The sequence below is a fragment of the Pecten maximus genome, chromosome 2 (genome assembly GCF_902652985.1).
Source record: "Pecten maximus chromosome 2, xPecMax1.1, whole genome shotgun sequence".
Taxonomy (NCBI): domain Eukaryota; kingdom Metazoa; phylum Mollusca; class Bivalvia; order Pectinida; family Pectinidae; genus Pecten; species Pecten maximus.
In genome coordinates, this window is record NC_047016.1 from 37536182 (window position 1) to 37550977 (window position 14796).

The 14796-nt window shown below is 35.9% G+C and overlaps 1 protein-coding gene across 1 annotated transcript; it reads left to right on the forward strand.

The window, feature by feature from the left end:
- Window positions 1-1130: 1130 nt before the first annotated feature.
- LOC117321981 (sialin-like) lies at window positions 1131-13780 on the forward strand. The gene is made up of 10 exons (XM_033876633.1): window positions 1131-1329; window positions 4863-5159; window positions 5680-5975; window positions 6572-6805; window positions 7178-7361; window positions 7738-7886; window positions 8311-8460; window positions 9441-9573; window positions 9711-9952; window positions 10348-13780. The coding sequence occupies exons 2-10, from the start codon at window positions 4892-4894 to the stop codon at window positions 10573-10575; spliced, it is 1884 nt and encodes a 627-aa protein (XP_033732524.1). The 5' UTR covers window positions 1131-1329; window positions 4863-4891; the 3' UTR covers window positions 10576-13780.
- The last annotated feature ends 1016 nt before the right edge of the window (window positions 13781-14796 follow it).

Sequence of the window (14796 nt, forward strand, 5' to 3'; positions counted from 1 at the left end):
AATTTAGTATTTCAACCAAAAACATATAGGACATTACATTATGCTCTGTTTCAATTGAAAATATGAGTGATTCCCCCTTAATAGAATACATTTTTAAAATGTCCTTAAAATGTCCACGTTTAATAACGGAAAGCTGTGAGGACTGTAGGCGCCAATATATTTTAATTTGTTTACAAAATTTTAATCGTTAGACATTTGACCATAAATAGCAACGTAATATGCAAAACATGTATAGGCCTACGTGCGATTTGAAACGGACACAGTATGTTTACGCATGAAGTATCATGAAACCGCCTTCCGGTTTGTTATTGCCAACATAGAAATATGTATTTAACGATGAATGGTATTTAGCTTTAGCACATAAACATGTAACAATCAATAGCATGTTAGATTGCTTTTAAAAAAAAACATCAAAAAAGAAAGACAGCAAGACAAACTATAAAACATCTTCATTTTACAGCGTTCATATATATACAATGTATATATATATTTTTTATTATAGGCATAGTGTTGTCTGCATTTGAAATATATTTCCATCATTCCTGATAGACAATACTTCAATTATACATTTTCCTGTGTCCGCTTGTTTTTACTCGGAAACCATAATTTTATTGTTCAAATTGTAAAATTCAAGGAAGCCTGAGAGTTTTAAAAGATCATGACTCAACACATTTAAAACCTTATGCGTTTTACGTTGATTAGATTTAAGGAAATCCAACAAACACCAGTTTGAGTAAACACCTCTATTCTGTGTTATTGCTACAACTCAATTTATACCGCAAGCTAGTGTCAGGATAAAACGTGTTTTCCTGATCTCGTTCAATTATCTGGTTTCTATCTGTGCTTAAAATAGCTGAAGTTAGTAGGAACCGTAGATAATATCCTGATCGATATAGTCGTATTCTTACCGCTGTGTTACATCACCTAACAGGTCAACGGCGTAAACTATCTGTGTTTACAAATGTCCTTATTAACGATTCAACCTTGAGTCGCAACCTATGCCTTTATATCGATTTTCCCAATGTCAAAGCGTAGAATACTATTTCCACTTTTATTAGTTAATTAACGATTTTTTCATGCACGAGGTTGTAATTGAAATTTGTTTATTTGTCAATATTTATTTATTTTAAATTTCAATCATTTATAAATGCGGAATGCCGTAATTTCCACTATTATTGCGTACTTTGCTAACGTGCGCGTGGTGGTATACATGTATATATGTGTGTGTACGGACACGTGAAACCGTAAGACGGTAGAGACTGGATTGTCAGTAGAGGAAAATTCATCATCAGCTGCATAAGTATTTTTCATAAGAAGTATAAGTTTCAGGTAAGTAAATATTTTTAAATGAGATCCCTGAAATAATGTTTTAAAATAACAATTGACATTGAAAATGATGAGTGTGCTTTTCTGTACTTATTGTAGATGATAGTCAATATATGTTGTTAGAAAATTAAAACATATTATGAATTGAACACCAGAAAAGTAATCGTAATTATAGATGAACATATAAAATGAAAGAATGGTTAAGCTTATACAAAATTAAAAAAAAATATGATAAGTCAAATATGTTGGCATATTAGAGAATTTAAAAGGACGGCAAAAGTATCAGTTAATTTTCTTTCCATATCTGAGACAATTGTTTTAACACGAACCGAAATTAATTATTGAAATGTTGATTCACACAATACGTATGTCTATTTGCATGCCGTCGTGTTAGCAGTGCTAATCTGACTGTTAATTCACGTGTAAATATTCAGTATTCAGTGTTTACACTGACTGTCAATTCACATGTAATGAGAGTATTCAGTGTTTACACTGACTGTCAATTCACGTGTAATATGAGTATTCGGTGTTTACACTGACTGTTAATTCACGTGTAATGTGAGTATTCGGTGTTTACACTGACTGTTAATTCACGTGTAATGTGAGTATTCGGTGTTTACACTGACTGTTAATTCACATGTAATGTGAGTATTCATTGCTTTCACTGTTAATTCACGTGTAATGTGAGTATTCATTGCTTATACTGACTGTCAACTCACGTGTAATGTGAGTATTCATTGCTTACACTGACTGTTAATTCACGTGTAATGTGAGTATTCATTGTTTACACTGACTGTCAATTCACGTGTAATGTCAGTATTCGGTGTTAACACTGGCTGTAAATTCACGTGTAATGTGAGTATTCAGTCCCCACACTGACTGTCATTCACGAGTAACTGCGGTATTCAATGTTTACACTGACTGTTAATTCACGTGTAATGTGAGTATTCAATGTTTACACTAACTGTCAATTCACTTGCAATGTCAGTATTCAGTGTTTACACTGACTGCAATTCACGTGCAATGTCAGTATTCAGTGTTTACACTGACTGCCAATTCACGTGTGACGTCAGCATTCAGTGTTTACACTGACTGTCAACTCACATGTAATGTGAGTATTCATTGCTTACGCTGTTAATTCACGTGTAATGTGAGTACAGTGTATTCATTGCTTATACTGACTGTCAACTCACGTGTAATGTGAGTATTCATTGCTTACACTGACTGTTAATTCACGTGTAATGTGAGTATTCATTGTTTACACTGACTGTCAATTCACGTGTAATGTCAGTATTCGGTGTTAACACTGGCTGTAAATTCACGTGTAATGTGAGTATTCAGTCTCCACACTGACTGTCAATTCACGAGTAACTGCGGTATTCAGTGTTTACACTGACTGTCAATTCACGTGTAATGTGAGTGTTCAGTGTTTACACTGATTGTCAATTCACGTGTAATGTGAGTATTAAGGGTTTACACTGACTGTCAATTCACGTGTAATGTCAGTATTCAGTGTTTACACTGGCTGTCAACTCACGTGTAATGTCAGTATTCAGTGTTTACACTGACTGTCAATTCACGTGTAATGTCAGTATTCGGTGTTCACACTGACAGTCAATTCACGTGTAATGCGAGTATTCAGTGTTTACACTGACTGTTAATTCACGTGTAATGTCAGTATTCAGTGTTTACACTGACTGTCAATTCACGTGAGTATTTAATAACTACACCGACAAGACAAAATATAAAAGCACTGCTAAAGATAGGCTACATTACGCAATACATTGCCTGTATTGATTGCCATCCTAAAGGTGTGCTAGCTCAGGCGTTAGATTGACCAATATCTTACTGTCTTGCATAAGCCGTGTAGGGCCTCAGATGTATGGTATATACATATCAGTGGCGTAGGTAGGAAGCGGGGGGGGGGGGGGGGGGGGGGGGGGGGGGCGGCAGGGGGGGCAATATCTTTTTGCCCCCCCCCCCCCCCCCCCCCCCCCCCCCCCCCCCCCCCACACACACACACACACACACACACACACACACTTTTTGACATCCAAAATCTAAAAAAGGGGGGAAAAACAAAAAAACTAAAGAATTTTGATATTTATTTCGATAAATATAAATATCTGTAAATTTTCGAACTGAAAATGTTTTCTTGAAGGCAACGATAACAACTTTATCTTGTACATCCGGAACATTCCGACTTTTATACTAGTATATCAATCCTCAGACCTGTGTGTCGGTCGTCTGCACTAGCCTGGTAAGTCAATATTTAGACTATATCTTTATACGAAATTTTGCTTAACTTCATCACATAGATTCGATAAGTTGATGATAATTTGTGAAGTTGATTGATTCCATAATGAGAACAAGACAGAAACACAACATGGATAAGAATGCGCGGTTTTAACGTGAATAGAGTGATAAAATTACCGACAGGTACAAATGAGGAAACAGCGTATAACATGAAACGGCACTGGCATCTGTTGTCGACAAATTAGCAGCATATAGGGTTCGCTTTTGATACACATTCTATCAGATTTGAAAAGTTAAAAACCTGTCAATTATTAAGGAAAAATAATAAGTTTTTAAAGTGAATACCTATTCTAGGTAAATTTTCCCTTTTTTCGGAGGAGGAAATTTTTTTATAGCCTTAAAAATGGAGAAAAAAAAATCGGCTCGCGCCTACGTCGCTCGCATTATTTCTAAATTATTGGCCTTTCGAAAATTCGGGATCCGCGCCTGATCCCGAATGATTGCAAATTTGCTATATTCATTTTCCTACCAGCGCGGTGCCCTGAACCCGATGGGGGGCCCCCAAACCCAAACCCAAATGTGGACCCCAGATATGTGGACCCCAGATATGTGGATCCCAGATATGTGGATCCCAGATATGTTTATCCCAGATATGTGGATCCTAGATATGTGGATCCTGCAAACCTTTGTAAGGTCTGATACTGATATGTGGATCCCAGATATGTGGATCCCAGAAATGTGGATCCCATGTATGTGGATCCTGCAAACCTTTGTAAGATCTTATACTGATATGTGGATCCCAGAAATGTGGATCCCAGATATGTGGATCCCAGAAATGTGGACCCCATGTATGTGGATCCCACAAACCTTTGTATGATCTTATACTGATATGTGGATCCCAGATATGTAGACCTCAGATATGTAGATCCTACAAACCTGTGTACGATCTTATACTGATATGTGGATCCCAGATATGTGGACCTCAGATATGTAGATCCTACAAACCTGTGTACGATCTTATACTGATATGTGGATCCCAGATATGTGGACCTCAGATATGTGGATCCTACAAACCTGTGTAAGATCTTATACTGATATGTGGATCCCAGATATGTGGATCTCACGAACCTGTTTATGAATCCTATACCGACATGTGGATGAATTTTCGTATATCACAGTTATTGATTTTTATTTAAATAGAAAAATTACCGATGAAGCATTTTACACAGAGGTGTGAATATGTACGTGATTGTAATAAAATCGAGAGGTCTTTTTTTTAGTTGCCAGGAAATATACATCCGGGATCTAGATGACGGCCACCGCCGAAACAACTAACACAAGTCAAAATGGAGGAATGGGCGGACCTCCTGTTAACAAACGTATCCTCCAAACCCAGTTCAGTGTCGACTCTCTCCCTGGCGAAAGTGGCGCGAGGCGAAGGAGAACTACTTCCGGTGGAGGTTTTCACAGACAGTCAAGTCTAAGTCTACACCACTGGGACTCTTACAAAGTAATTAAGAAAGATGTCGATGAACCACTTGAGGAGCACCCCGAAGCTGAAGCAACAAAGACGAAAGGTACGTAACTCTGTTATATTGTATTGACTCAGTAGAACCATGTGTTTTTACGAATATTATGTTCTTGCAATTTTTCTTTCCAAAGAGTAAGTCTTGGAAATTCTATTTTGGTTTTATGAACCGACACCAGTGGTATGTGAATGTTACGTTGGTTTACGCGGTCGTGTCTTTTAGTCATATATAGTGTTGTATTTGGGGGTTTTTATTTTGTTTTATTTATTTTTTTATTTATTTATTTTTTATTTTTATTTTGGAGCACTCAAATCAGGGACATACCTGCTCAAATTTTAGCGTATAACTTAACTTCTACAGATTAATCCAATGATTAGTTGGGACATTAATTTATCTTGCCGTTAAAAATAGCATACAAAAGCACAACCACAATTTTAGAGGAGTGCTTACAATGCGAAAATCGTTAAAATAACAGTACCGCGAAAATATGTACGTTCACAGTATTCCAGAATTCACATATAACTTATTCATAAAGGATGTGACTTTATAGTGTTTGTTTTACCCACAGTTCCGTGGTGGACATCACACCGAGTGCGTCTGTCCTTGATCTGTTTTATGGGATTCTTCTGTCTGTATGCTAATCGAGTCAATTTGAGTGTGGCCATCATATGTATGGTCAAACAGGAAGTGGCCAATGAAACTGGTATAAATCTCGAGAAATCCACTAATGAATCACACGTGACATTCCGTAACCATAGCTATGATTCCGGACTAATTACACAAAACATATCATTCCGGAACCATGAGATAGAAGGACCGGAAGTTAGTGTTTGTCCAACGTCCGCTTGGTCATCCCAATCACAGGTAGGTACCTGCTCCTCAGACCGAAAGTAAGTGTTTGTACAACATAGCTTCAAACTTCTCAGACCGGAAGTAAGTATGTGTACCACATATGTACCTGCTCCTGAGACCGGAAATAATTGTGTGTTCAACATAGGCACCCGCTCCTTAGACCGGAAGTAAGCCGGAAGTTAGGATTTTAATTGTTTTACATATAATTTTCAAGGTTTGCATCAACAGAATCTATTAATATCAATTATTTAAAATTTTGAATATTTCCTTTATGAGGATGCAAATTGCTATATAATTATGATACACTTGCCACGCCATACATTTTACCAATAACTATTGAACATTACACAGCTGTAGGGAAGGATTTTAGCTATATTATGGAAAATAAACAATCTTCTCTGACAACAAACGTTTTAGGCTACTGCTGTTACTTGTAAGAAACTAGTTTTATAGATGTCAATTAGTGGATGAATGACATTACAAACTTTTGAAATATCTAAGCTAAATGTTTCAGCAATGCTCATGGAACTTGTGACCAATACTATTGCTATTCGTATCTATCTGTGTGTATTCATACATACGTGTACTTTTTTCCTCTAATACCACAGACGGGGGAATTCGGATGGGACAAAAGTCTCCGGGGGATATTACTGGGAGCCTTTTTCTGGGGCTATACTATAATGCAGATTCCGGCTGGGTGGCTGGCGGAACAATACGGACCGCGCGAAACCGTTTTTGGAGGGATGCTTCTTGTATCGGCACTCACGCTACTTACACCGCTTCTCGCCAGAGGGAGCCCCTATCTCCTCCTTATTGGGAGAGTACTGATAGGAGTTGGTGAGGTACTTTGCTTTTATTTCTGTATAACATTTTGTTTTGTTTAAATTTCATTGTTATGTATTTTGTACGTAACTTTTCTGCTAGTTCCTTGCGCTATTCTCCATAACGTTTCACCAATATGGACGCTGATGTATAATAAATTATATATATATACATATATCTTTTTTTGATAAAAAATCAAACAAGAGACAAAGAGCCAATAATTTATTTTTGCAACGTTGTCAGTTACCTTTTAACCATAAAATCATCATGATTATGCCAATACGCCGCCATTTCATCGTGTGGCAGATCTACACATTTCGATGATGACGTCATTTTGCCATGAGACATGTCGCCCAATGGCGTTGATGATTACTAACAATAATTTTACACAGGCGATGATGTATCCCGGGGCCCAGGTTCTGTGGGCCAAGTGGGCCCCACCAGAGGAACGGAGTCGGCTGGTCGGTTTCTCTTTCGGAGGGTGTCAGCTAGGGAACGCGTTGGCCTTTCCAATAGCGAGCCTCCTGTGTCAGTACGGATTTGACGGAGGCTGGCCTGCCATCTTCTACGTACTGGGTACGTTTATATCATAGTAAAATAAAAACATATATAAAGTTTAGAAATATCGCTAGAAATAAATTTAATTGTCGTGTACAAATGGGTTTTGATTCAAATGTGTATAGCATAAGGGTGTTCTGATGCAGGGATGAACTGGGAGCACTATAAATGTAACTTTAAGATCTTTTGGGTCGCTTGGAGAAAACGATGTGACTGGGTCAATGGTGGGAAATGTCATCAACATCATACTTTACGGAATTCACCTGTATGTACTTAATATGTGTCACGGCAGTGTAGTTCAAAGTCCGGTAATGGTTACAAAATTCAACTCTATATAAACAAACATGCTACACTAGTTTTCAATAGGTAGACAGTTTCACGTTTAACTTTTAAGGAGGTTTGGCTCTGATCTGGACGTTTGTCTGGTTGATATGTGTAAGGAACACACCAGCGGAAAAGCCAGGCATATCTGAAAGAGAAGTTCGGTATATCGAGAGTTCGCTGGGATGTGTATTTCATTCCACCAAGAACTCCCACAAGAAGGTGAGATACTTATTTATGTGGACCGGTACCCGATTTATGTAATGATATCTTTTAATAAAGATATAAGCTTTGATGTCGATACTTGAGAATCATTTCAATCATTTATTAAACGACACCTTTAGTTACCATTTGACTCATGTGGAAGCAAAATTCATGCTTATTTCTCGAGCATACGCATTATTCGTATAACAATGAATTTGTGGTTTTGAGACGGTCATATTGTGTTACAATGAATTTTTGGTTTCGAGACGGTCATATTGTGTAATGCTATCACATCAGGGATAAGGTTCCCTCTTTATTAACAAAACATATTTTATGGACTTTTCTTATTGACGTGTGGTTGTACTCAAACAAAATACTTCAGTTGAATAAATTAGCTAAGTTCTGTAACTGTACATTCAGCTTTGGGAAACATTTATTTCAGAAACACCCGATTCCATGGAAAGCTATGCTGACGTCACTTCCTGTTTGGTCTATACTTGTTGCAAACTTCTGCGGTAACTATGGAGCGTACATGCTGCTTACACAAATGCCGACATACATGAAAGAAGTCCTTCATTTTGATATCAAATCAGTAAGTCATAAGCCATATTCTTTAGCGTTACAACCAATAGTCTAAACCTTTAGCGTTACAACCAATAGTCCAAACCTTTAGTGTTACAACCAAAAGTCCAAATCTTTAACGTTACAACCAATAGTCCAAACCTTTAGCGTTACAACCAATAGTCCAAACCTTTAGCGTTACAACCAATAGTCAAAACCTTTAAAGTTACAACCAATAGTCCTAACCTTTAGTGTTACAACCAATAGTCCAAATCTTTAACGTTACAACCAATAGTCCAAACCTTTAGCGTTACAACCAATAGTCCAAACCTTTAGTGTTACAACCAATAGTCTAAACCTTTAGCGTTACAACCAACAGTCCAAACCTTTAACGTTACAACCAATAATCCAAACCTTTAGCGTTACAACCAATAGTCCAAACCTTTAGTGTTACAACCAATAGTCCAAACCTTTAACGTTACAATCAATAGTCCAAACCTTTAGCGTTACAACCAATAGTCCAAATCTTTAGCGTTACAACCAATAGTCCAAACCTTTAGCGTTACAACCAATAGTCCAAAGCTACATACAAACAAAAACTACAGATTTGCATGGAAACCATTTTAAAAGTACAAAGGAGAATAAGACCATGTGTTTCGTAAGAGTAAGCGGCTTTTGCTTCATCGACGACATCACCATGTAAATCTAGGCCAAATCCTTTATTTTCATGTTTGCCTCTGTTTGAGGGAATGAACATGTAGACTTAAAAGTAGTTTATTTATGTAAAATACCTTTAGTCAAACTGAATTGGAAAAAGAAAATCACTGTTTGTGTTCTGTAACGCATGTGTCACTCCATTTGAAAACTTCAACAACTACATAGCATACCATTACATACATTTTGCTTCCAAATTTGTAACCTTCATATACATTTGAGTCACAAACAGCGTGCACCAAGTCTTTGAAATCATTACACTAAATATTGTTGTTTTTTTTTTGTTGTTTTTTTCAGAACGGAGTGTTTTCCATGATTCCGTATATCGTGTTTTGGATTTTTGTCATCATTGCTGCCCTCTTTGCCGATTTCTTCATATCTAGAAACATTTTGTCTATAGAATGGACGAGGAAGCTGTGCGGATCAATAGGTAAGATATATAGTCACGTGACTCGGGTTCGTTTAAAACAGCATGGCATTCATAATAACACATGTTTATCATTGTTACTTTACAGGGATATTAACAAGGATGTTTGTTTTTCAAGGATGTTTACGTTTGTTTTACAGGAATGTTTGTTCCTGCAGTATTCCTGATTGCCGTTGGTTACATGGACTGTTTTCATCAGATCGAGGCTGTCGCCCTGTTGACGTTGTCTTTGGCGTTTTGCGGGTTTCAATTTGCCTCTTTCTTTGTGAACCACGCCGATATTGCTCCGAAGTACGCCGGGACTATTTTTGGTATAACGAACACTGGCGCGAGCGTGCCAGGTATTCTTGCGCCATATGTTGTCAGTTCAATCACGCAAAATGTGAGTTGGTTCATTTAACGTTAAAATCATATTGCACGTAAAATGTTTCATTTCAATTATAAATTGATTTGTACAACATGTTTTCGACTGTGTGGTAACAAAAAGAATTGTAGATATAGATTTATGATTGTGTTCTGTGTCTTTTGGAAGTTTAACATATATTCATATATATTGGTAATAAAAAACATTTATATAATATATATTATTATTAATAAATATTCTTCTTGTACATTTTACGTACGTTGAATGTTCATTCATTCATTCATTCATTCATCCATTCATTCATTCATCCATTCACTCATTCATTCATTTATTGGGTAAATTATTATTATATTGATGCAGTGTCTCAAGTAAATGGATCTAAGATAAAACTCATCCATTCATTCATTCTACAGAAAACACCGGGAGAATGGAGAGTGGCTTTTTACATCGCCGCTGCTATTTATGCGTTTGGAGGGATATTTTACATCGTATTTGCCAAGGGGAGGATACAACCCTGGTCTTCAGAGGAAGAGGACGTCGACGACAATACGGATATCAATTTAACGGATCTATCTGAAAACACAAAGACGTTGATCAGTAATGAAGAGAAAGCCGAAACTAATGGCACGCGTGATGTGTGAACTGTAAAATTAGAAAATTGATCACTTACGACAGGCCATTCTCTAGTGCGAAGAGTAAGACACTTGTGTATAGCCAAGAGAACAGAATTGATAAAGCATGGGAACATTTTAATCGGATGCTTTTAATTTTTATTGATATATTCATGCTTATAAAACTAAGAAATTGCGCGTTTTCATCGGATGCTTTTATTTTTTTTATCGATATATTCATGTTTAGAAAGAAATTGCGCGGGTTTATTTATTCATTTTTTTTTTTTTTTCAATTCGCTAATTTTTAGCAGAAAAGAAACGAGTTTAGGCTTTGTCCCTTTCCCAAGACAGCATGAATAATCGTTTATCAACTTATTTTTTTCTGTCCGTGTAATACTCGATTTCTAGGCCTCTTGGGTGTTGTATTGATATTTTTATTGATATTTTACTATTTCGTCATTTTGTATCAGCCCGGTGTTATTTCGCTGCATAATGAACTCTGCAATGAGATAATTTTTCACAAAGTGTGTATATCATAGATATTTAAACAGTATTTTATTTGACAATTTACATTTAACGATACATGTAAAATATATGAAGCATGCAAAAAGGAATCAGAAACAAGTGTCAAGACACTTATATAAATCTGACTCCTATATATATAGGTTGACGATACATAACAGCATAAACATGATAAAACAAGACATCGTATCATAGTGACAATTCAATCTATTGTGAAAACATCAGTTAGAATTTGACTTTATAATTACATACCTTGTAGTTAAGTAAAAATGGAGAAGAAGAATGAATATTTAGATAAGGGCACAGTTATTCAAAAAAATATTCGCAGCTTAACAATATTAAAAGCCTGATGAAATAATTTCTGGTAAAACTAAATAACAGAAAGTCACCAAACCCTAGAGCATCCTCCAGTCTCTTCCTATCTGGGAATTTACACACGGATATTTTGAAGTAAAGGTGAAGAGAAAATTTTGCTAATCAAGTGAATAAACTTATCACCATTTAAGCAACTCGGCCCTGATGTTACTTCTTGAATGTGACAATTTGCATATGATTAGCCATATTGACACAAGTTCCCACAGTCTGTTTATCAGTAATACAAATATACGTTTAGTACAGAGACCGTGAGGCTGGTGATTAATGTGCTATAATTATTATGTATTTTCAAAATGAAATGTTGGTGCGGCGGTTTAAAATTTTAAAACTTCATTTCACAGAATACGACATTGTAGTATCATAGTTTGTTTCTCGACACATTTAAAAAATCTAGAAACACTTTTTTTATTTCTTTAAATACAAGTATAAAAAGTGGTTGTATATGTGTATGGGAATTTCCCTTTAGTCTATTGGTAGGATGTACATGTACGCTTACAGAGCCCAAGTTTGAGGCCAAGCGCGGAAAGATATTTTTCATTACTCCTTCCTTTTGCATTTGCAATTGCGACATTTGCGACGTCCTCGCTTTCGAGGTCCTTTCGATTTGTCAAATCTCTACTCAGAGTTGTCGTCCCTTACACCAACTAATGAAGTGGGATTAAGGAAAGACAACTCTGGTAGAGACTTCATTTTCAAGAAGAGCGCATGGTAAATGAAATGGTTTGCTCTTTCTAGTCAGGGGGTATCACTAATGTGCCCTGAAATACTGTAAGAAATGATATTTATTAAGTATATTTCTGAGATAAGATTACTCGTGATATGAAGAAATCACTTATTTTTATATCATTAACCTTGAAAATATTTGAAATATTTATTGACCATTTTACAATGGCAAAAAAGTAGATTATCTCATGATGTTTCGGTACATAAATATTAATGTTTATCTTTGACACGTGTGTATTTCATTGTTTATAGTTATTTATAACCCCTATCTATTTTAGAAAATTTAAAAGATTTATTGCTGTGTTATTTCATTTGCAAACATTTTTATGGTCTGTACGAATGGACATTTTATAGGTAAACATTCCAGTAATGAATAGCTCCGATGGTTAAACAAAAGTAACCGTTCCAAAGGGGGACAACTCCTACTGAACTTATCTCATCGTTTATTCCTGTCTCAAGAGTAATTTCCTCCCAGAGTTCCCTCCCTTACACAATATACCATTTCTGGGTTATTAAGGGCAATATTCGAAGATTGCTGGAAATTTGCCCGAAATAATAAATTTGGACGAGTTACATATATCATGGATCCATGCATATATGAAATATTTTAATTTCATTTACAACTGTTTGAAACACAACTAGACAGTAAGGTGTGCCCGTGCAATAGATTGAACAGATAAAAAACATCACAAGTCAAATGTATATATAAATACTTCAATGTGTTACTAATATATAATCATATCGAAATGTTATTTTACACTTTCACAAAATTCTGGAATTTTTCATACCTTTTTGTTCGGTTGGTTGATAGTAGCCCGAGATTTCTCATATCGTACACAGGTCCATCTGTCAATCAAAATAATATGTCTAACTCCTGGTTTTGGAGCAAGATGAAACTCGGGCGAAGTCTGAAACTGATCCCCCATTTTAGAGACAGGGTGATTTATAATACCAATAACAATTATGTAGATAAGAAACTTAGATTTATAACAGAAATATGTTTTTCATGTTTCCTCTCTGAAATGTTTAGAGAAACATAATTATCTGATAAAAAATTACACTTTACAATTTGCGATACTTCTTCTTTGACTTTTCAGGATCAACATGAATATGTTTTCTATGTTATGGATATCAAACACAAAAAATGGAGTGTACTTAAGGCCTAATCTAAATCAACCGCTATGATGAGAGTATACACCTTTTTGTGCTATATTTCCTTAAAATAAAACATTCAAGTTAATCCTTATAATTTGATTTACTATACACAATCCTTGTGAATTCTACTTTGATTGATGGATTTTTTTTCTTCAAAGAAATCATTACGTCGCTTTATCACCCAGTCAAAAGCGGTGTTACAGACGGTGACGTGATTATGTATGTTAATTGCTGATTACATCAATTTTAAAGCCAATGAGTAAACTATTTGGATATAAAAGTGACCATTCCACAGACTATGTTTCCATTATAACAGACACTACCAGAAGGAGGTTAGAATCTACGATATCTAGAGGTGTTACCATATCATTGTTGATGTTTATTATTTCTTTAGATTACGTGTTATGTTTGTGATCTCAATAGTTTATCTGCTTTTGTAATAAAACGTAAAGAAAATCAATCTAATGACTTATGGTGTGTTATCACTCTGCAAACTTTCTTAAATGTTCTAATACCTAGTACAGATAACACGTACATTACACGACACGTACACGTTATAACACGTACATTACACGACACGTACATTACACGGCACGTACACGTTATAACACGTACATTACACGACACGTACACGTTATAACACGTACATTACACGACACGTACATTACACGGCACGTACACGTTATAACACGTACATTACACGACACGTACATTACACGGCACGTACACGTTATAACACGTACATTACACGACACGTATACGTTATAACACGTACATTACACGACAAGTACACATGATAACACGTACATTACACGGCACGTACACATAATAACACGTACATTACCCGGCACGTACACATAATAACACGTACGTTACACGACAAGTACACATGATAACATGTACATTACACGACAAGTACAGTTAATAACACGTACATTACACACCTATTACACATGACACGTACATTACACGGCACGTACACATAATGACACGTACATTACACGGCACGTACACATAATGACACGTACATTACACGACAAGTACACATGATAACACGTACATTACACGACACGTACACATAATAACACGTACATTACACGACACGTACACGTAATAACACGTACATTACATGGCACGTACACATGATAACACGTACATTACACGACAAGTACACATGATAACACGTACATTACACGACAAGTAAACATGATAACATGTACATTACACGATAGTACACATGATAACACGTGCATTACACACCTAGTACACATAACACGTACATTACACCACAAGTACACATGGTAAATGACACACATAGCACACATACTAACACGTGGTAACACGTACATGACATGTCTATTACATATGATAACACGTATATAACATACCTAGTACAGATGATAACACGTACATATCACACCTACTACAAATGATATCACATATATTACACACTTCCTACAAATGATAACACATATA

What these genes read in the sequence shown, in the direction of transcription:
- LOC117321981 (XM_033876633.1), top strand. Translation starts at nt 4,892, where the DNA reads ATGACGGCCACCGCCGAAACAACTAACACAAGTCAAAATGGAGGAATG. An exon ending in TGAAGCAACAAAGACGAAAG is followed by an intron (nt 5,160 to 5,679) that starts GTACGTAACTCT and finishes TTTTACCCACAG; the next exon opens with TTCCGTGGTGGACATCACAC. An exon ending in TTCATTTTGATATCAAATCA is followed by an intron (nt 8,461 to 9,440) that starts GTAAGTCATAAG and finishes TGTTTTTTTCAG; the next exon opens with AACGGAGTGTTTTCCATGAT.